The 24,355-nt window shown below is 39.7% G+C and overlaps 1 protein-coding gene across 3 annotated transcripts in view; it reads left to right on the forward strand.

Annotated features, from left to right (window-relative positions):
* The window catches only part of myripb (myosin VIIA and Rab interacting protein b), a 195,387-nt gene that overhangs the window by 158,456 nt on the left and 12,576 nt on the right, over nt 1-24,355 (forward strand). Inside the window, exons 8-15 of one of the 3 annotated variants that reach the window (XM_088322402.1) lie at nt 1,100-1,268; nt 3,483-4,009; nt 6,572-6,706; nt 9,398-9,976; nt 16,813-17,001; nt 19,643-19,804; nt 22,511-22,606; nt 22,690-22,750. In XM_088322402.1, the coding sequence (XP_088178528.1) occupies nt 1,100-1,268; nt 3,483-4,009; nt 6,572-6,706; nt 9,398-9,976; nt 16,813-17,001; nt 19,643-19,804; nt 22,511-22,606; nt 22,690-22,750 (1,918 nt within the window). The remainder of the gene's footprint in view (nt 1-1,099; nt 1,269-3,482; nt 4,010-6,571; nt 6,707-9,397; nt 9,977-16,812; nt 17,002-19,642; nt 19,805-22,510; nt 22,607-22,689; nt 22,751-24,355) is intronic. The other 2 variants (XM_088322403.1, XM_088322404.1) reach the window with 2 other exon arrangements.

Raw genomic sequence — 24,355 nt, forward strand, 5'->3', positions numbered from 1 at the left:
TAATACCGGACCAATTCAGAAAAATCACAAGAAATTGTTTGAGTATGTGATACTTATATTTGCCAATTTCTACCATTTAGTGTTTTCCTCTCTAATCACAATAATAAATCAGTGTTAACACATTAAGATGGTAATAACACAGTAAGGACATAGTTATTACACAAAAGTGACCCCCTAATACCAAGCCAATTCAGAAAAATCATAAGACGTTGAGGATGTAATTTGCATCTGCCAGTTTTTGTCAAGAACTTAGTTGAATTAGCTGTTTCCTCCTTAATCCCAATACCTAGTAATAACATAACTGTACAAACAATGACCCCTATTACCGGACCAATTCAGAAAAATCCCAAGAAATTATATCCGTATGTGATACTCATACCTGCCAATTTTTGCCGACAATTTAGCTTAATTAGTGCTTTTCTCTCTAATCATAATAATAAATCGGTATCAACACATTAAGAACATGGTAATAACATAGTGAGAATATAGTTATTACACAAAAGTAACCCACTAATACCGAGTCAATTCAGAGAAATCATAAAACATTAAGGATGGAATTCATATCTGCCATTTTTTTGTCAACAATTCAGTTGAATAACCTAGTAGTAACATAATAATTACACTAAAAACAAATAATGACCCTTAATGCCAGGCTAATTGAGAAAAATCCCTAGAAATTGAGTATGTGATATTCATATCCGCCAATTTTTGTGAACAATTCAGTTGAGTTAGCTGTTTCCTCCTTAATTCCAATAATTACCTAGTAATAGTATGATAACAGTAGGAACAAATAAGGACCCCTATTGCCGGGCTAATTATGAAAAATCACAAGAAATTGTTGGAGTGATATTCACAATTTTGACTATAAATCAGCTTAGTTAGCTGTTTCCTCTTGAATCCTAATAATAACATGGTAATAACACAGTAATAACACAGTAATAACACAGTAATAACACAGTAATAACAGAAATAACAACACAGTGAGCCCTGGTATCGGGCCAATTCCCCCCAAATTCACATTTGGCCCATTCTACCTTTCCCTTCTAGCCCAGTGCGTGGTCCTTCATGTGCATTTCTACCTGTGTGTATGTTTTTTCAGCGCTCACGTTCAGCCTTCTCCCTCACCAGTGACGACTCTCCGGAAAAAGCAACTCAGGACGAAGTGGTTGGCACGGGCGGCAGCCTCCAGGAGTATTCGTCTCTTAAGAGGGACGCCAAGGCCACTTCGCTGCCCACTTGGAAGAGCGTCGATCGTCTGGATAATTCCAGTAAGGATGCCTAGTTTTGCGTACCGACAAAATAAATATATATGGAGGACCTTTACTGCCATATGTCGAATTTATTGAATACCTACAAGTACATAAATATTTGTCATTGATTTATTTTGGTATTTATTTTGTCATGTATTTTGTAGTTTTTGTTTTTTGGGTTAGGGTTATTAAGTCAAGTCAAGTTCTGTTTATTCGTGATGCCCTTAATCACAAGGAGTCTCAAAGGGCTGCACAGACCACAGACTATTGGGTACTACGGACTATTAAGACACCATCCCCTGATCTAAAACCTATATGAGGGCAAGGAAAAACTGAAAAACATGTCAAGTCAAGTCATACATATTTGTGACGTCCTTAATCAGAAGGAGTTGCAAAGGGCTGCACAGACCACAGACTATTGGGTACTACGAACTATTATGACACCATCTCCTGATCTAAAACCTACATGAGGGCAAGGAAAATCTCAAAAACCTCAACATAAGGAAAATGAAGAAATCTTGAGAAGGGACTGCACATGATTCAATCCTCCTTCCGGGATGACCATACACAATAATACACAGATATTGTCAACGTGAAATATAGGTCACAAGCTCTGGAATAGAAGTGTGTTTTAAGCCTAGATTTAATTAGTTCCACTGAGGTTGCAGATAGAATCTCAGGGGGCAGAGCATTCCACAGCATTCAGGGCTAGATTGAAGAACGCTCTCGAACCTGCAGATCTCTTCTTGGCTCTTGGGATCACGAGTAGACCAGCATTTTCAGAGTAAAGGCTCTGGACCGGAACAAAGGGGCAAATTAAATCTGGAAGATATGAGGGAGCAAGTCCATGCATTATTTTGTATCATACACTATTAAATAACAAAAACTTAAAAAAAAAAAAGAAAAAAAAAAGAAAACTAAGTAGCAGAGGCCTCTATAAGTTCGCTGGCTTTGTCCCACCGGTTTGGCCGCTAGCTTGATCAAGCTTGGCTGCTGACCTGACAAGGCCCTCCGGCTGTCCGTTGAGCTGGGACCTGGCCAGGACCGGCCAGGGCCTTGGTCCAGCTCCTCCTTTCAGGGAAAAATCGAGACTGCCCTTGCGAGATGAGACGTGGACTAGCTCTGGGTTCCGGTCTCCTGGGAAGGGCAGACCCCCTGTGGAGAAGTTGTGACGGCAACTTTTGATGCGCAAATGCAGCCAACGCCCCCTCACCCCAACCTCATATTCCAGCAGTATTAGTCAGATAACTGTAATGATTGCTGATTCGGGGCACCTGCGAATGCCCCGTTGGCGCCAACAGCCCAATGCACTGGTTGGTTCATGGACCCTTTTTAAACCCTCAGCTTCCAAGAGGAAGCCGTCAGACCGTCCTGCGAACCTACGCTTTTGCTAGGCAAGCAACGTACCCTCCGACAATCTCCTGCTCTGTTTTCTCCTGCCTGATTACCTTTTGCCGACCTGTTTCTGCCCTGCTCTTCCGTCCCGGCCATTGATCTGTTTGCACTGTTTCCTGCCTGATACTTGTTGCCGGTCTTTTTTCTGAACTTGATTACCAGCCTTGCTCCCCCGTCCCGGCTACCGACCAGCTTTCCTGCCACCCATGACTATCCTCGCTCGACACGGAAGTGCCACTTCCGCGTTTCTGCCATCGGCCACCCGTCTCCGACGATCATCGGATCGTGGAAGCAAACACTGCTCTCTATTAAATAAAACTGAGTTTAACGAACGCTATTAGGTCCTGTCTCTGTTTCTGGCTTGTGACAATAACTATCTTATATATATATATATATATATATATATATATATATATATATATAAATAACCTGAGCCATATCCCCCTAGTGGGAGGTGGCTAGAGTCAAGAACACATTCCTAACTCTTTCTGGGAGATTGATACAGAGGAGGGGGTTCCCAGCCCCCTCGCTCAACCCAACTGATGTGTTGGGAGTCATTAGGTGACCAAACCCCCTAATTTCAACCCCTAATGCTGAGCGCCAAGCAGGGAGGCAATGAGTACCAATGTTGTAAGTCTTAGGTATGACTCGCCCGAGGCTTGAACCAGCGACCTCCCAGTGTCGGAGCGGGCGCCCTACCCCCAGGGACACCGGTATCTATCTGATTGACATAAAACACAGTATTCACCTCACATGTTTTTACATTGTTTGATTATTTTCCGACATTGCAAAACGGAATTCTGACCAAAGTGAATAATAACCCCTTCCCTCATCCAGGTGCATCCTCAGTCCTCCAAAGTCCAGACGGCAACTGGCTGGCTCTCCACAGCTCTCAGCTGTCTCGTCCCAGCCTCCTCACCAAAAGGAAAAGCCTGGTCTTTAGTGTTTTGGAAAAGGAGTCCGGCGTGGTCTCGGCCTACGACGAGATGGGTTCCGACTCGGAGGAGGACGGGCAAGGCAGCTGGGGAGCGGCCCTGCAGCAATTTCGCCGCAAACTGTCCGACGAGACCTACTACACGGACTCGCAACACGACCCCGAATGGACGTATACGCAGCACTTACCCGTCACTTCCCCGTCCTCAGGCCAGTACACCAACACCGAGACTCTCAATTCCGACTCGGAGGCGTCTTCCGCCCGGTCTTCGTGTCCTCGGAAGCCACCTCAGAACCTGTTCAGGAGGAAGGGACCCTCAGACACGCATCTTCATCCTTACCACCAACCACTGTACCACCAAAACGTACACCACAACCTCTCTCCGTATCCGCTTCTCTCAGGGGCTTTGGATGTCAACTTTAACCCTCAGGTGTGTACAAATTCACAGATTCAATTTGGTGGGAGGAATTGAGATAATATCACCAAAGAACTGCACATTAGGTAGAAACGAGGGATACTAATACCACAGTATTGGTATCATACCAAAACCAGGCCTTGTTGCAAGGTGTGGGTGTTTACAACGGCGACAAATTAGAGGGATGGTTTATGATCAGAAACTGGAAATTACTGTATTTTCTGGACTCTGAATCAAACGTTTTTATTATTATTATTATTATTTTTAATACGTACCTACCTACTTACCAACTAACTCATAAGCCTCTCAAAACCGATACTGACCCAACCATCCTGGTTTGGCTGGATTTTTTCAGGCTCAATCTTACCTCTACACAAAACCCAACCACCCTACCCTTCCGTTTTCTTTTCGCTAGAAACTAATGTTCTATTCTTCCTTACTAAATCATCCTGTAAAATGTAACAAAAGAACATAGAGAAAGAGAAAGAAAGCGAGTGAGAGAGAGAGAGAGAGAGAGAGAGAGAGAGAGAGAGAGAGAGAGAGAGAGAGAGAGAGAGAGAGAGAGAGAGAGAGAGAGAGAGAGAGAGAGAGAGAGAGTGAAAGAGTGAAAGAGTGAGAGAGTGAGAGAGTGAGAGAGAGAGAGGGGTGAAAAAGAAAAAGAAAAAGTGGAAGTGAGATATCTAGAAAAAGACAGATTAATAGGGAGAAAGATGTATGAAGAGGGACAAAGACGAGAGAGAGAGAGGGAAGTAAATACAAAAAGAGAGAAAGATGAAAAATAGGATGTGAGAAATATAGAAATGGAGAGAAAAATACAGACTGATAGGGAGCTAGAGAGAGAGGGATAAAGAGAGACAAAGAAGAGAGGGGGAGAGAGAGAGATGCTGGAGAGGGATAGGTTGATACATAGGTGGATACATAGGTGGATATTGGAGATGGATACTGGAGATGGATAGGTAGATGGATACTGGAGACGGACACTGGAGACGGATACTGGAGATGGACACAAGAGATAGATAGATGGATACTGGAGATGGATGGATAAATGGATACTGGAGATGGATGGATAGATGGATTGGTGGATGGATACTGGAGATGGATGGATAGATGGATTGGTGGATGGATACTGGAGATGGATAGATGGATGGGATGGATCCTGGAGATGGATAGTTGGATATATGAATAGATGGATTGGTGGATGGATACTGGAGATGGATGGATAGATGGATGAGTGGATGGATACTGGAGATGGATAGATAGATGGATGGATACTGGAGATGGATAGATGGATGGATAGTTGGATATGTGAATAGAAGGATTGGTGGATGGATACTGGAGATGGATGGATAGATGGATTGGTGGATGGATACTGGAGATGGATAGATAGATGGATGGATAGATGGATGGATAGTTGGATATATGAATAGATGGATTGGTGGATGGATACTGGAGATGGATATATGAATGGATATATGGATGGATGGATAGATGGATAGATGGATAGATACTATAGATAGATAGATGGATAGAGGGATGGATGTACTTTATTTTATCAGTCTTGTAAACATGTATACAGAACGGAAGGTTAAATCATCTGACCAGCACAGTTTCCGTAAATGTATAAGTACATAGTAATGATTATAAGTCATTGAAAAAAGAAGTTCAAAGGACTTGTAGAGCGAAACAAGCCAATAAGAGGATCATTTAATGTACAAAATATATGGACGTGCAGTAGTAATAAATAAAAAATCATACCTATGAGTACTCTACAGCAGATGTGCAAAAAGGGCAGTCAGGTAACCATGGTTACTGTACAGGAAACAAGTAGTAGAATTTAACAAGTAACAGAATTTAACAAATGAATAAAAACATACATTATTTGTAATTAAAACTATTTAAAGACAGATGAGCTTAAGTAGATGGGTAGGCTTGCTATATGAGGAATCGAACCTGGTGGTCCTGCACCGCACACTGCAGTACCTCTTTCCCAGAGACTAGCAGAACAGTCCATGATGGAGACGATTCTCTACAGTTTTAAATAAAACTGATTCAACAACTGACGTTTGTCCTTTAGACTACGTGCATTTCATTTCAGATAGTGTGCAATACATGCCATCAAAACGTCTTGAACGTCACTTGAACCTTACCGAGGCGAGTCAGACTCCGTTTCGTCCTACTGTCCAACGTGCTTTCTAAATGCTCATGCATCACCGAGGTACTGCCATGATAGCAAGGTTCTGCCTATCGGTCTTTTCCAGCCTAAAATGCTCTTTTAGAAGATTTGGTACGTATACTTGTTGTTGACGTCATTTTTGTATGTTATTACTCAAGGCAAAGACGCTATTGCGCATGAGAGTCTCAGCAGAGATTATAATTATGTAGAGATGCCTCACTCTGTTTGAAAACTGTCATTCCATTCTGAGTATCCATTTTTAGCCACAACATCGACTCATCGTCTCAGCCCTAGTAATGCAATCCTTTCGTAGCACTGCACGAAACGAGTAATGACATTATCAACGAAAAAAATGTGAAGATAATTTCTTCCCCATTTAATTTTCGGCGAATCCACATTGGCAGGTGATGGGAGACAGCAGCGAAGCTGAAGAAAAGCAAAACGAGCAAATCAAAAGGTCGCGGCGTCGGCGCAGAAGCAAGAGGGAATCGGCCAACGAGAGTAGGACTGTAAGCCAGAACTTCACGCAGTCCATTCAGGTAACATTTCATCATCATCATCATCATATTTTTATTATTATTATTATACTGTCATTTAAAATGACACACTGTGAAATTTGACCACAAGATGCCGCTGTATTGTGCAACCAAAATGAGTGCTACAAAGCAAGAGGAAGATCACAAACTATTGAGACTCAATTGTCACAAAGAAATTCACTCGACAATCACCTCGTAATAACAATAATAATAATAACTAGACAATTTCCGAGGCAATTGTGAGAGTTGGTGCTGGATCTGAAGATGTTACCGGCAGGAAACTAGTAGCATTGAGTATGTATGTAGTTGTTACCGATAAGGAGATGCATTATGGAGGGTCTTAAAAATCACATCCATAGTAATAACATAGTAATAACGCTGTTATTACAAAGTGTAGTAACATTTTGAATGAGCCCATTCAATTTGAATGGGTCACCATGGTAACCAGGGAAGTGGGTCACTGTTCCACTTGAAATTTAACCAAGGGAGAATGGTGGATGCTAAAGAGTGGATGGCTTATTATGTAAGTGTTAGCATGGCACGTTAGCATGTAGTTGTTAGCATGTAGTTGTTAGCATCTAGCCGTTAACATGAAGCCGTTAGCATAATTTGTTAGCATGAAGCTGTTAGCATTACTCGTTAGCATGTAGCGGTTAGCAAACAAATAGAATGTAACGTTTTTTTGTAGTTTTACTTTAGCATTTTTGCAGTATAACTAGTATTCTTGTAGTATTACCATAGTCTTACCGTAGTATTATTTGTAGTTTTACTGGATTTTTTTTGTAGTATTACTATATTATTTTGTAGTATTACTCTTGTATTTCTGAAGTATTTGCATAGTTGTAATTTTGTGTTGTAGTATTACTGTAGTATTTTTGTGGTATTTTTGTAGGATTACAATAGTATTTTTAAGTATTACTGTGTTATTTTTGTAGTATTTGCTTGGTTGTAATTTTATATTATAAATTTACTGTATTATTTTTCTAGTATTTTGATAGCTGTAATTTTGTATTGTAGTATTCCAGTAGTTTTTTTGTAATGTTACTTTAATATTTTAGAGGTATTTGCATAGTTGTAATTTCTTGTAATTACTGTAGTACTTTTGTAGCATTTTTGTAGGATTACAATAGTATTTCTAAGTATTACTATAGTATTTTTGTAGTACTTCCACAGTTGTAATTTTCTATTATAGTGTTCCTAAAGTATCTTTGTAGTTTCACTGACGTATTTTGTAAAATTACTGTTGTATTTTTGTAGTTTCTCTGTATTCTTTTTGTTAAAAAATTAACACCTGGATGGTGCCAAATATTACACACTGTCTCTTTAACACGAATTTAATTAATACATATTTTAAATGTTGATGAACTATTGTTGTAATACCTTAGATCTCCACCAGACTGCGCAAAATATCTTCCATTTAATCCAGTTTTAATGGGATAAAATTTTAAAAGGCAATTCAAGGAGTTAGGGAAAGCGATCCTTTAAAATACAGAAATAAATGTATGAACAAATGAAAAACCGTCTAAATAGATTAACATATCCATACGTGAATCAAGTCGTACCAAAATTGAGGTTTCACGATTGTCTTAATCATCATAAACATTTAATGCTAACGCCATTTTCTTTGCAACCTGGTGAATGATGATCTAAGAAGCTCAAAACCCTAGTTTTATATACATTTATACAAGAAAACTAAAACAAATACATATATATATATATATATATATATATATATATATATATATATATATATATATATATATATATATATATATATATATATATATATACCATAAGGAAGACACTCTGCGTTGTTGTATATGTATATCAGGGTGCGAGAAACAAAAGAGATAAAAAGAGAAATAGTGAAAGAGGGGAAAGAAAGAAAGAGAGAAAGAAAGAAATCCAAAGAAAAAGAGAAAGGGAAAACTAGAGAAAAGAGAAGGAGAAAAAGGGAGAAAAGGAGAAAGAGAGATGGGGAAAGCACGAGGGGGAAACATAAAGAGTGAAATGAAAAAAGGAAGAGAGAGCAAAATAAAGTAAAAAAACACACAGAGAGAAAGACAGAGAGAGAGATCGTGAGAAATAATATAGATAAAAAGAGAACTAGTGAGAGAGGGGAAAGAAAGAGGGAAAGAAAGAAATCCAAAGAGAAATAGAAGGAGAGAAGGAGAGAAAGAAAGAAGGGGAATGCAAAAGAGAGAGAAAAAGACAAAAGGAAAAAAAAGTGAGATAGAGAGAGAGAGAGAGAGAGAGAGAGAGAGAGAGAGAGAGAGAGAGAGAGAGAGAGAGAGAGAGAGAGAGAGAGAGAGAGAGAGAGACGGAGAGAGGAAAATGGAGAGGGAAAGAAGGAGATGGGAAAAGAGAGAAAGAAACAAAGAGAAATGGAGTGAGAAAGAGAGAAAGATCAGAAAAATGAGATAAAGGAATGAGAGAAAGGAAAAGAGTGAGCATGAGAAAGAGAGAGATAAAGGGAGTGGGGGAAAGAGAGAGGAATACAAGTACAGCGTTTGTGAGAGGCACCTGTCTTTGGCAACATCAAGTGGACATATCTCAACCTGCAGCTCATTTTTCTCGTACGCTCCCCCCAGCTTTGTCTCGCGGGCCGGACTCAATCCCTTAGCGGGCCGCCTGTTTGACACCTCTGGTTTAAATATTTGATTTAATGTTTTGCTTTTGGTACTTTCTTCAAAGGAGAGCAGCGGTCTCCTTCTCAATGACCTCCTGAAGAGGAGCCTAAGTGAAGAAAAGCCTTCCCCCGATGCCGTGCCCATGAGCACAGCAGAAGCAAATCCTTTCACGTTAGACTCCGGCACACCCCGAGCCGCCTCGAATCCCGAACCCCAGAAGAACCCTGGAGGTCCCCTTTTGGGGCCCGGGTCCCTGCTCGAAGATGACCTCCAGTCCCGGATCAGCCAGCTGGTCAGGAGCCGGACCACCAGCCGGGAAAGTAACTCCTCTTCAGAGGAAGACGAGAAGGAAAGCGGTAGAGCCAAGAAGAAAGAATCTGAGAGAGAGAAGCTGAGGTCCAGCGTCAGATTACGGGAAAGTCAAGAGAACCTCCAAGGAATGACCCGGAGCGAGAGGAGACTGGAGAAACTGGCGGGGAGCTTGGAAGAGACGGAGCAGAAGAGAGGAGAAAGGAGAAAAAACAAGAGGCAGCACAGAAGAGATTTGGAGAAGGAGATGACCGAGTGGAAGAACGCCACCAGCCCTGGTAGTCCGCCTGCTGTGACGCCGTCTTGCCAAGAGGTGGTGCTGTCGGACAACCAGGTGAATTCAGATTCATAACAATGAAGTGAACATTTTTTGGAACGAGATCAGAAATGGCACTCCAGGATAAACAGGTTGTAACGGGTTATAAGAGAAGAATAAGATAAAAGTATGTCAGGCTAAATATATGTTTACAAGGTAGTGCTTAGGTTTTAATAATAGTGCAATAAAAATCTGATTCAGAGATTCCGATTCAGATATACTTTATTGTCGTTCTTGTACGCGTGTATACAGAACGAAATGTCGATACATCTGACCCGCACAGTTTTCTTGAATGTACAGATATAAATAAGTGTTGTACTGAGTTAGAGTATTGAAGTACTGATAATATGCTAAACAATTTATAGCTATGTATAGTATTATACAGTAGTGCAAAGAGTGCAAGAGGAGCAGCTAACCAGATGTGCAAAGTGGGCAGTCAGGTAAACAAGTCATTATACAATAACAAATAGTATATAAAATAGTAATTTTGTATGTTGTCTTTTACTTGATGTGTCACTTCTTCCCAATTTGAACCAATTCCCCTTTCTGTTATTATTTTTTCTTCAAACGCGGTTATTCATTTCTTTTTAGGTAATTTGTCTATTCAACCAAATATGATTGTTTATTAATTAAATGTATTACTAGATGTAGTTAATCATTTTTATTAATTTGTATTTTCACTTCACCTTATTTTTGTAACTAGATTTATTATTCTAATGTAAGCTATAATCAAGATGAGAATTTTTGGGGGGGAGGGAAAGATGAATATGTTAAATACAAATTATAGTATAGTGTAGAACAGTTTTTTACTTTATATATACGGTATATATATATATATAGAGAAAGAGAAAGAGAGAGAGAGAGAGAGAGAGAGAGAGAGAGAGAGAGAGAGAGAGAGAGAGAGAGAGAGAGAGAGAGAGAGAGAGAGAGAGAGAGAGAGAGAGAGAGAGAGAGAGAGAGAGAGAGAGAGAGATTTTTGCTACTTCTCTGACTTCAAAATTGGGAGGGGTCTGAAATTTTCATATTAGGTGCATGTCCACTGTGAGAGAGATAAACTAAAAAGAAAAATCCAGAAATCACAATGCAGGATTTTTTTAACAATTTATCTGTGTGATATAGCTGCAAATAATGCAGTTTTTGATTGAAAAATTCCAGTTAAAGAAAATATGCAAAAAAACGCAATCGTATTGACTCATTTTTTGTTGATTTCATGGTTTTTTTTCGTATTTTCTTCCATTTTTCAGTATTTTTCCCCATGTTTTTCTCAATTATCAATATGCACTTTTCCCAGTGTGAAGTTGAAAGTACAATAAATTCACATAGAAAAATGGGAAATAATTATTTTTTAAAAATAATGTCTGACCTAAAATGAGCTAAATATGTTGGTCAACAAAAAAAGGACATCTCTATTATTATGTGTTTATTTTTTTTAATGTCTGTGATTTTTCTTTCAGTATTTTCCTTATTTTTCTGCATGTTTTCCTCAATTTTTAATCAGGACTTTCATGTCTGTAACATTTCAAGCATACTGCGAATGTTCAAGCATAGGCTAGTCAAAAAAAATGGAGAAAATAATAATAAACATTTTAGGGAAAATCGGACCCATGTGGGGGAAGCAGGGCTGCTTAAAAGATTGATTATACTTGATAACAAAAACAGGTACAAAGTGACAAACGAACATGTGTACACAAAATAAGAAATGTCCACGTTAGGACTGCCGGATATTTTTTTCTGAGTCTGAATTTATTTCTAGAAAAACAGTTATCAGTTGAGGAACTATAACATTCATCTATATTAGTAGGTGGCAGCAAATTACAACTTTTTTTTCCTTTTATAAACTAATTATCAGCTCATGAGGTCGTAAAGAAAAATATATTTAATGACTAATTTTGAGAGGAAGCTGTTTAAGATTGCTCTGCAAAAAAATGTAAATCCTTTAGACTACTTGCATTTCATTTCAAAAAAAATTATTTCATTTTCCTTTTTTCCCTTACTTTTTCTGTCTTTCTCACTCACTTTCTTTATCTCTCTTTCTCATGCTCACTCTTTTGCTCTCTCTTTCTTACTTTATTTCTCTCCTTGTTTCATTCTCTTTCTCTTTCTCGATCCATCTCCCCGTCTCTCTTGCCCTCTTTCTCTTTTTCTAAATCTTTTTCTTTCTCACCCTCTCCCTGTTCCTCTCCTTTTTATCCTTTTTTTATATCTCTCCTTTTGCTCTTTCGCTCTTTCCTTTTTTCCCATTTTTTCTCTCTTTTTCACTCCTTTTCTTTATCTCTCTCTTTCTCATGCTCACTCTTTTCCTTTCTCTCATTCCTTTATCTCATTTTTCTGATCTTTCTTTCTTTCTCACTCCATTTCTCTTTGTTTCTTTCTCTCTTTTCCCATCTCCTTCTTTCCCTCTCCATTTTCCTCTCTCCGTCTCTCTCTCTCTGTCTCTCTCTCTCTCCCATTTCCCCTCTCACTCTCTCTCTCTCTCTATCTCTCTATCTCTCTAACTCTTTCTCACCCTCTCTCTGTTCATCTCCTTTTTTCCATATTTCCCTTTTGCTCTTTCCTTTTCCCCCACTTTTTCTCTGTCTTTCTTACTCCTTTTCTGTATCTCTCTTTCTCATGCTCACTCTTTTCCCCTCTCTTTCTCTTTTTTTCATTTTTCTCTCTCTCTTTCTCACTCTATTTCTCGCTTTGTTTCTTTCTCTCTTTTCCAGTCTCCTTCTTTCCCTCTCCTTTTTCCTCTCTCTCTCTCTCTCTCTCTCTCTCTCTCTCTCTCTCTAAAGCACTAGAACCGATGGATATTTTTTCTGGATTTTCATTTTCGATGTTTTTGTTCCTTTTCCAGAAAAACAAGGTAAAACATAGTAAAGCTTGAAAAACTGGCTAAAATCATTCGATAAAAATAATGTATAAATCATAAATCAATCAATCAAATAAAGTGAAAATGAGCAAACAATCTATAAGAAGAGTTGGAGTGATAAGTTCAGGTGCGAAGACAAACCAGGTGCAGGTGGGGGTTATACAGCCACTCCCCCCAGGCTGGCGCCCTCTCCCTCAGAGATTTGAGAGATAGTTGATGAAGAGATTAAAAAACTTTTCTCATCTTTGAGGTCGAATGGGAACGAACGTGGTAGACTTAAAAGTATTCTGCAGAATATGCTTCAGTCGAAAACGTATAGATCAAGTTGCCGATAAGAGAAAGCCTCTTTTTGCTTTTTGTCACCTTATAAGTGCAAACTGAGAGGGGGATCTATACGTATACAGATTAAAGCTTCAGTTGGTGATTCATTTGTCATTTAGGAAAGATTCGTCTCCCTTTTTAGTTTGTACCTTGGCATATTTAGCACCCGGACGGCGAGTCTCTTTGTTTTTGAACATCATTGATCTGTTCATTGATTGCTTCGCCATTGATGCGTTTTGGCTGCTGAAACTTTCCCTTTTTTGGGTCAAGGTTATGTAATCACTTTGTATTTTGTTTTTCACTTATTGCAGATTTATTTTTTCGCCGAGTTTACTTTAGGTCCATATTGTTGAAACATTGATAGAAATCTATTGAACCTGCATCCTTATCACTAGTCAGTGGCGGGCCGTTGATTTCACACCTATAGATAGATAGATAGATAGATAGATAGATAGATAGATAGATAGATAGATAGATAGATAGGGAAATTCACACTTCCAGCAGTCTTCCCCGTTGTTTATTAACAGATGAACATGATGCCCTAGGGGTGCTTGTAGCGAAGTGGATGACGTCACGCCAGTCCAAAAATTCGACATCCCTGCGGCAGATGGAAAACTTTTCTTTGTGAAAATCCAGGGATACACCACCTCGTGTTAGCAAGTCCGCCTCCTCTCCGATTCCCCCCGGCTTTCGTGTCTCTGTTTAGCGGCGTTGAAGCCGGATTGGTCCGGGTAGCTCCGGGTGGCTACACGTTAGCGTCCGGAATGCTAAACGTGAGCCACGTTTCCGCAAAACACAGCAACTGCGCTCCCTGTGCGCTTTGATGTTTTCCACCAGCACTCGATGATCGTATTTGGTCGTGAGTTCGCATTTACCATGATTACGGATGGTACCGAAGACTTATAACGCCGCTAGCCGCTTCGCTAGCTCCGGCTCTCCCTTCACGATAGGCCCCTTCATCACGCCGGCACGAGAATTCTTCAGGGCAAGGAGTTGAAATTCCTTGAATACACGCATTTCTTGTGCGTTAAAACCCATGTCCATAGGATAGAAGTAATCCATAGTGTAGTTGTCAAAACGGGAAGAAAAAACACCGAAGATAGGAGCAGACAATAAAACAATAGGGCAGCTGCTGGAAAAGGCAGCCGCTCGTGGCAGCGCCGCTTTGATATATATAAAAAAAAAAAAAAAAAAAATGCCTTCAGTAGTGCTATCGATCCAACCCCAAATAAATGTTTTATGGCTATAGAACATTTAATGGAGCTACAGCTGCCACACATATAAATAAGCATCGACAAAATTGTGGTATTGTTTAGGATCATAACTAGATTTCATTCATCAAAATTATTTTTATCTGTGCGCAAAATCCATTCTCCTTTGTGTCTTCAAGAAGATTTCAATTACTCTGTCGTATTGCTTATCTGTGCGTTTCAGTACCATCAAAAAGTTTCCTTTCTCTACGCCAGGGGTGTCAAACCCGTTTTGGCCGGGGGCCACAAATGCTATAAAAAAATCTCACGGGGGCCGGACTAGTAAGTCTAAGAGAAAGAGAGAAGGAGAAAAAAAGAGAGAAAGAGAGGGAGGGAAAGAGAGAGCGATAAACAGAAAAGGAGAACAAGGGAGACAGAGTAACAGTGAGAGAAAAAGAGAGAGCAGAATAGAGATATGAATGGAGAAGAAGGGGGAAATGAATATAGAGAGAAAAAGAAAGTGAAAAAAAGAGAAAGATAAAAAGAATAAGAGAAGTGAAACGACAGAAAGAGAAAGAGTCAGCAGGAGAAAAAGAGACAGAGTGAGGTGAGAGAGAGGTCGAAAAAGGGAAAGAAAGAGGGTGAGAAAGAAAGAAAATTAAAGTGTAAATTAGAGAGAAAATAGAAAGAGAGCAAGACAGGGAAAAAGAAAGAGTTAGAGAGTGAGGGAGAAATAGAGAAAAGAGAAAAAGAGAGAGTGAACAGGAGAAAGAAAAAGAGGGAGAAATAAATAAAAAAAGAAGTGAGTCAGAGAGAAATGAAGAAATACGACCGCAATTCTTTCGCAAGTGTCAACCGGCTTTGTTGACATCCGGTGGAAATATTTAAAACTACAGCTCATTTTCCTCTTGCGCTTCTCTCACTGTTGTCTTCCGGGCCGGATTTAAACCATTGGTGGGCCTGATCTGGCCCGCGGGCCGCCTGTTTGACACCTGTGCTCTACGCCATCGATGCCAATGCAGAAAGTCGAGCCCGTCCTTTATTTCTGTTATAAATTTGGATTTGTTTCAGGGCTGAAAAAGTATGTTTGGCAGAAGCAGAGGAAAAGAGGGAATATTTTTCTTCGGCTTATCATTTGGTTACCCTCATAACCAATTTGGAATCTGGCATTTGCTGACGCTTGCTAGAAGGCCCTAGCCACCCAACTCGGAATCGGATTGGCTGAACCAACACCTTTATTGTCACTTATTCTATGCCTCATGGCCTGCAAAACTGATGTTGAAGGCCTCCAAGTAGAAAAGCAGAAAGCAATATTGGACAATACTCCATCTAACAGCTAATCTCTGAGAACAAAAAAGAGATTGCTATAGCATTATCAATCGATAAAGAATCCACCAATTAGAAAAAAATGTCCGTGCAACGAGTAAAAACTTCCTGGATGGCTTGACTTGTGTTATCTTGCTAATCGTATTGTTTAGAGCACAGGTGTCAAACAGGCGGCCCGCGGGCCAGATCAGGCCCGCTAAGGGATTGAATCCAGCCCGCGAGACAACACTCGGAGAAGCGCAAGAGAAAAACAAGCTGCAGGTTGAAATATGTCAACTTGATCTTGCCAAAGACATGTGCCTCGAACAAAGACACTGTGCTTGTATTTCTTTCTCTCTCTCACACTCTCTCTCTCTTCCTCTCTCTCTCTCTCTCTCTCTCTCTCTTTCTTTTCCACCCCTTTTCTCCCACTCTGTCTCTTTCACTCTGTGTCTCTCTTTTTCTCTTCCTTTGTTGCTCTTTGTTTCTTTCTCTCTGTCTTTTTAACTTATTTTGCTCTAACTTCCTTTTTTCCTTTTCTCTTTCTCTCCCTCTGTCTTTCTATTTCTCTTTGGATTTCTTTCTTCCTCTCCCTTTCTTTTCCCCCTCTCTCATGACTTTTTATCTCTTTTGTTTCTCACGCTCTCTCCCTCTCTCTCTTTTTCTTTCTTTGTCCCACCCTTTCTCCTTTTCCCACCCTCTTTCTCTTATTTTTTTATCTCTCTTTTTCTTTCTCTTTAATCTACTAGTCCGGCCCCCGACAGAATGTTTGTTCTAATGTGTGGCCCCCGAATTAAAATGAGTTTGACACCCCTGGTTTAGAGTTAAGGTGCGCCTTTCATGTATGTTTTTGGTGTTGGATTTTATCAATTAGATTTCCCCCCAAAATGCGACTTATACTCCGAGTCGGTCTTATATATGTTTTTTTTTTTTCTTCTTAATTATGCGGTTTTTTTTGGCATGTGCGCCTTATACTCAGGAGCAACTTATAGTCCGGGATATGCAGTAATAATATTCCCAAAATGATGACGTTAAATGAGAAATAGCACAGAATAGATAAAGCATTTTTTTCCTTTTTACACTTTGTATTCCCATTCAGATATTTCCATGAGGCAGCGCCTCACCTGCCTCCCCTAACTGCACATAACTGAAATTCCGATGATGTTTGTGTTTCCTCATGCGGAAAGAAGTACTCGGCGGCTTCGCTCTGCAGCATCACAACTGAAGTGTTGAAGGTTTTGAACGCCACAGAGGAGCTGATCAGCGAGGCGGGCGGGGACGGTTCCTCACCCTCCGAGCCTCAAAACCCGGCCCTCATCCCATGCAATCCCGAGACCCGAAAACTGGACCAAAAGCTTACCAAGATGGAGGAGAATGTAATGTTTTATGTTTTGTGTGTGGGGATTTTTCTAGCTTTAATTTTGAAAACCGTAAGGATTGAAACGAATTATTCTTTACTGCAATCAGTACACTCGTTGGCCTCTAGTTGTTGCTTGTGGTCCACAATAAATCTTTTTTTTTTTTTCTCTGAAGGATGCTAGAATTTCCTACACTGATAAAAAAATTAATTACATTCTTACTTTGAGTTCTTTTAAGGTCTGAAGAAGAAGATGGATACATAAACCAGGTCAATTGAAATAGCACACACACAATTTATTAACAAAGAGAATTAACGATAGGGAGGAAGGGGGAGGCGAAGGCGCCAGAGATTATAGGAGTTTTCAACCGTTGAAAGTCTAGAAGTTACTAGCACAAAAAGAAAGTTTCCCGCTGTAATGCTAGTCGATTTGGGGAGATCCCCTTGTACCAAACAAAAACGTTCACTCCCAAGAACCAGCAAACATGATGTTAAAACTAAAACCATCCTTTTACTTGTTGTTGCGGAAAGATTTGTTCTCGTGCTCCGTATGATCTTGATATGTGGCCCACGTGTTGAGCTCAAGGTTGCAGAGTAGGCTCGCCCGGCCGCTCCCATCATGCAAGGCAATAGAAAGGAGAGCGAGCTATCGATCAGCTCCTCTTTTTATACAGACCAGGGACGCTTGACCAGATCATGCCTGTATGGGGGTGGTCTCAGATATCTGATACCAACGATCTTTGAAGTTGCTAAACTTATTAGAAAGCCAAAGAAGTGAGAAATTTGCGTAATGTTCTGTACTTGAAAATGTCCCTCCAATCGACATAATTAGGTACGATGAGAACATTATTTTATCAATACATAGCCTTGGGTGTTTTAATCACAGTCAAAACTTCATGTTATCAGATTTCATTATGGTACATGGTGAATTGGTGCGTTCAGAAACTGTCCAAAAGGGGACAGTTCTGTAGCACAATTTTGTGCTAGGCTTATTTGCTGTACATGTCACCTCAATGTTTCTAATTCAGTGGTTTTCAACTAGTGCCCACACGAGTGGACCGTGAGACAACTCCAGAGTGCTGCAAGAAATTGCCCAAGTCTATATTTAAAAAAAAACCTAGCATTTTTCATACATACCAACCTTTTGACTTTAAAAACCCATAGATGTTATCGTGAACTCTATCAGTCTCCAGAACATATAAAAATAAAACAGGAAGCAACAAACTTTTACCAGATCACAAATCCAATGCGTTACTTGGAGCGGTTTATTCACACACAAGGGTAAAGCAACCGTGGAGTAAATTACTATTACCGAGTCAAAATTTTGTTGTAGTTTAAATTATACAAAAATTAAAGATTTTTTTATTTTTTATTTTATTTTGTAGGCCTTTTTAAGGGAAGAAAACCAGTAGTCTTTCTTCCAGTTAGCAGTTGAGGAACTATAACATTCATCTATATCAGTAGGTGGCAGCAGATTACCACTTTTTTTCTTTTTATAAACTAATTATCAGATCGTGAGGTCATAAAGAAGAATATATTTAATAAAAAATTCGAGAGGAAGCTGTTTAAGATTTCTCTGCAAAAAATCTCTCTCTCCCTCTCTCTATCTATCCCAAACATTAGAACTGATGGATATTTTTGCTGAATTTTCATTTTCGATCTTTTTGTTTCTTTTCTAGAAAAATAAGATAAAAATATAGTAAAGCTTGAAAAACTGACAATAAAATCAATCAATTTTTGAAAATAAAAATCATAAATCAATCAAATAAAGTAAAAATAAGAAACCAATCTGTAAGAAGAGTTGGAATAATAAGTTCAGGTACTAAGACAAACCAGGTGCAGGTGGGCGTTATACAGCCGCTCCTCCCAGGCTGGCGCCCTCTGGGGAGTAGGTAGCGGGGGATGGTGCATATCCTGACAAAAATATTGCACATAATTTAATTAACAACGTAGTAAAAAATTATTGTTCCAGTGGCTTGTATAATAAAAATGGTAAACAGATTAAAACTATCGCAAAATCCAAAATGACGGCTAAATTATTCACCCAAATTAACAACATGTATTACCTCCTGAGTTACAATAGCCATAAATAATCGGAAAAATGTTTTACTGTCTATTTGGGCGATATACTATTTTAAGATTTTTTTTTAACTGGTGCTGGGAATTCATTCTAAATGTTAAAGTGATCTTTGACGTCTGTATCCGTCTTTGGCAGTGAATGATTTAGAATCCAGGGTTGGGTAGGGTTACTTTAACTGGGTTACTTTCAATTACTTTTGGATTACTCCATTACCAAATATGCTAATAAAAGACAAAAGAAACTAAATATGAATAAAATTACTAAATTTTGTGCTGGCTTGGGGAGTAACGGAACAAATGGAACGGCAAAAATGATGTTGGCAAGCTGTTTGGATTTATTTTCATTTTGTTTCTGTCGCATTTTATGTTAGTTTTGCCTGAGATCAAAGAGATCAAAGCCAGGAGAGAAAGCTTACCACGTGTTGTGAGTCATCATTATATTCATATTTAGTTTCTTTTGTCTTTAATTAGCATATTTGGTATTGGAGTAATCCAAAAGTAATTGAAAGTAATCCAGTTAAAGTAACCCTACCCAACCCTGTTAGAATCCTAACCTGACCTCAATGTTTCTCTCCATGAAGGTTTACCTGGCTGCCGGTGCAGTTTATGGCCTAGAGGGGGCGCTGGGAGACTTGGAGCAGTGTGCTCGTAATATCAGTAGCGGGACCTCTGACACGGAACTGGCTTTCCTCGAAGACCAAGTGGCTACTGCTGCTGCTCAGGTCCAACAATCGGAAATGCAGGTACTGGGGGGAACAGCACTCTAATTCAGGCATGGGCAAACTACAGCTCACGGGCTTTATAAGGCCCGTTTGGCTTTTAAATATGGCCCGCCAAGCAAAAATTGTAAGAATTCTAATTTTGGAAAATTATTAGTCATAATGTTTTCCCTTTTCCTGCAATGCCCACATTTTCCCAAAAGATTGTTAAAAGTACCTTATCTGTTCTCATCTGCACAATTATTGGCCAAAACTGCATTGAGGCTTCCACACATGGAACAGATAGTATCATCAAAGCTTCTCTTTTCTTTTCAATCTGCTTCAAATATAACAGCCGTTTATTAAAAATGAGCAGGAAAAAAAACAATGAAAAATGGTCAGTGCACCGGCAAAATTGAAGAGGTGACAGAATGATCATGATTGCAATTAGCAGTTGCGATGCATGTACCGTAAACTCCGGACTATAGAGCGTACCTGATTATAAGCCGCACCCACCACATTTTAAGAGGAAAACCGACTTTGTACTTACACAAGCCGCACCTGTATATAAGCCGCATGCGCCCACATTACAAAAATGTAACACAAACACAAAATTAACCCAAGCCCGAGTTTAAGTCCCGCGATTGAAACTGAATGTCCTTCATAAAAGTACACAGTCCAAAAATCACAGCCGGCAAAATGAATGGATAATGATACCGGTACTTAAGGTTTGATGCAGACCTACAGAGTCCGGGTCCCGTTGAAAGTAATCCAAGGAAAAAAGTGTATATTTCCAAAGGTAAGGGTGGTAAAAATACATATCCACTATTGTCTGCCGTGTCCACAAACACTCACCTTTACCGGTCCCCACTTCCCATCACCCCGCGTTTGTTTCGCCCCTTCTTTTTTATTCGCCCTTGCAAAACATATCAGAATAAGTGTCTGAAATAAATACAAATAAATACATTACAAAAATATACAGTTGCAAATACATATTATACATGGTTACACATATTTACAAAGAAAGACGGTACACCGAGAGTTTTCAAAGCTTTAATAATAATAATATAACTTTCATCCCAAACGGTGCCTGTGACAGGGCAGTTAATGGTAGCAACACGCTAGCAACACCCTCGCAACACAGTAAACGGGTCCGTTAAAAAAACATACTGTACTTGTAAAGATCACGGTAAACCGTCCTCATCTTCCTCCTTAGAACTGAAGCCATCAAAGTCGTCTTCCTCAGTGTCGGAAAGAAACTTTGTAATATAGACGTCGTCCCACGCTCCCTTGTTCCAAAACACGCTAGCAACACGCTCGCTCCTTCTTTATCGGACTGCTCGATTGCTTTTAGCTTGAAAGCTGCGTCGTGTGTCTTTCTTTTTGCAGTTTGCATGAAGAGGGTATGTTTACGCTAATTTGTTTTATGCACAAGCCAAGATGTTGCAGTCTTCCTCGGCGCATATATTCCACCGGTCTAAATCTTACCTTTTGTACTCGAGCGCCGCTGGCGGGCGTTAGAAAAATTACATAAATTGAATAAGCCGCAGGGTTGAACGTTTGGGAAAAAAGTAGCAGCTTATAGTCCGGGATTTACGGTACTGTAGCTTCAAATACGTTTTAAACAAGTGCTAATATTTGTTGACAAGCAGGCAGTCCTCATTGGTGGGATTTAATGAGCTTGAAAATAAGTTGTGTCCCCTTATGAACTCACTCACCCCAATAAAAATATATACTCTATAAAGCATCTTATCCGCGCATTCATGTTTACCGTATACAGGTATATCATGGCTACATTTGTGTGTATTTTATAAATGTATTTATATTGTGAGAGACAGAACTGGAGAAGTAGTGGAACTGAGCAAGCGTGTGGATAAGAGAGTACTCGGTTGGTTTGGACACATGGAGAGGATGGATGAGGAGCAAATGTTGAAGAGGATCTACAGAGCAGAAGTAAATGGAAGGAGACCAAGAGGAAGGGCCGCTAGAGCTTTTGTTGGTGATAGGAATGAGTGGAGAGGTGTTGTGAAAGGATAATGGGATGTTTTCTAAGGGATGGGCAGGCATCTGTATGATACGGCAGGGGTAAACCGGTGAAAGCTGTCGGGCCCTGCTGTTGAAAAGAAGAGTGTGTTGTGTCACCCTGACCCGAGTGACATGGCCGCTTTCTTGTGTCCTGTTTCATCTGGAGAGACGAAAGCGTGACCAATTTAGGGTGCCGAGGTGCCAAACTTGTTTGGGTTTTTGGGTTAGCCATGGTCAAATTTTTTATATGTTTTTTGCTACTTTTTCCTTTTTTCTTTTCTTCGATTTTGTGTCTGTGTTTGTCTTGCTGTCGGGTCACCCCTCTCAGGGCATATAACCAGGGTAGATGGATAGATAGATTCATATTGTATACATTTTATCCATTTGAAAAAAAAAACTTCACCTTTTTTGCTACAAAAATCTAATTTTGAGAAAAAAAACAGCCCAATTGCCTCTTGAGTTCTTCCCAAAATTTTAGTGTTTAAAAAAGAGTCTTAGCTTTAATATACACTGTTTTGAAACACATTTCATGACATGTATCTGATTCAGACACTGTATTGGCAGATACTGAAAATCAAATAGTAAATCATTATCTATCCTCCTGACCCTCTGAAAACTTCTTGAACCCAATGCGGCCCCTGAGTCAAAAACTTTGCCCACCCCTGCTCTGAAGTCAAATCATGCTATTGATCTCTCCCTTCACATATAAACTGGGTTTACATTTAGATATCCAACATCGAGGCCAGGATATCTGCGCTGAAAACTGCTGGATTAAACGTGACGGTTTGCAATCATTTTTCCAAGTTGAAGCCAACAACGAAGGTAATAAGTTTTGCCGCCATACTGTACATCGGTCCAAATTCTGAGATCTTCTGATGACGTCTGTTGTTTTAATGATAATGCAGCCACAGACCTTGGACTCATCACGCCATCAGAGGAGGAAACTGCCTGCTCCCCCGCTACAAGGTAACAAATCAAAAAATAGTATTTTTCAAACTATGTAACATGTTCTGAAATGATTTGATTGAATGTAAAATAACTTCACAACAATGTACATTATCATTTCTTCCTCATGCCATGAGGCTCTTTGACTCCACCCGGGGGAGTGAAAGCCCACATTAAACCCCACCCCACATTTGCATATTACCCTATTTTTATTACAGTGTGTATTTTCCGCAGCGCTTTTTAAATACTCTGGATCAACACGTTATATTGGGTATTTTTGTATTCTATATATTTTATTTTATTATTTTATTTTTCAACGCAACTGCTGGAAGTGTGAATTTCCCTAAGGGGATGAATAAAGTATCTATCTGTCTGTCTGTCTGTCTATCTATCTTACTATCTATCCATCTATCTATCTATCTATCTATCTATCTATCTATCTATCTATCTATCTATCTATCTATCTATCTATCTATCTATCTATCTATCTATCTATCTATCTATCTGTTCATTCAGGTGTTTCTGTCCATCTGTCATTTATCAAAAATATGCATTATTTGATTCCATTTATACTTGTTTTTGCTCTTCATTTTGTTACTCGCTTATTTGTATTCAATATTTTAAGTATGAACAACTTCTTTTGGGGGATGGGCAAGAAACGATACCAGGTATTGTTGTGCAGTCAAACACCACACCTCAGGGTCAAGAGAAGAATGTCAGAACCAGAACGAAGACAGGACCCACTTGCGTACGTTTCTCTTAGTTTTATTAGGAAGAGGGAAAAGGGTAGTATATAGGATCTGTAGAACGTTGATCGTGGGGAGCAGATTACTCAGACGCGGAAGCGGAATTTCCGGGGCGAGCGAAGGCAGTGTTGAGAGCGGGGGAAGAACAGATCGATGGCCGGGATGGTGGAGCAAAAAAACGAGTTCAGAAAAGGGGTCAAACAGGAATCAGGACAGGAGAAAGTCAGAGTCGAAAAGGCTTGCCTAGCAGGAGCTGAGGTTTGCAGACGGACTGACAACGGGTGACAGGAAGACAATCAGTGTCCGAGGCAGTTGGTGCCAAAGGAGCAGACTCAGGTGCCCTGCATCAGTAATTATGACAAACAACATGGAAATTGATGCAGAGTTGATGGGAAGTGCTCATACTTTATTACACAGAGACATCCATTTCTAAGCAAGTGTCCTTAAAAAATGAAAACCTCACACTTTTATAGACCAGGAATAAGACAGTAGGGTCCTTGGCTCAGGGATCATTCCTTCTTTGGTTAAACCCGGTGATAATGGACTCTGATCGGTAGCTTAAATATGAAGCAGCGCAACTTAGGGGCAAGCAATGAAGCTAACAGAAAATCTGGAATTACTTAATTCGTGTTTTGGACACTATATAATTACATCACATGATTCTGATATTTTGTATGCCAGCGGAGAAGGTCTTGCAGGCTCTGACGTCCCGCCACTGGCAGCACATCATACGTTGTTGGCAAATATTTGAGAGATGATTAATTATAAAAATGTGAATCAACATACTTTTTTATACCATTTTGTTTTTTCTCTTATTCTTGTAAACATACAAACTGTCCTTTTGATGCGTGTCCTCGGGTGTGTATCTTGGATGATTGTG

This window comes from Urocampus carinirostris, chromosome 18, assembly GCF_059441175.1.
Source record: "Urocampus carinirostris isolate Australia breed hairy pipefish chromosome 18, RoL_Ucar_1.0, whole genome shotgun sequence".
NCBI classification, from domain to species: domain Eukaryota; kingdom Metazoa; phylum Chordata; class Actinopteri; order Syngnathiformes; family Syngnathidae; genus Urocampus; species Urocampus carinirostris.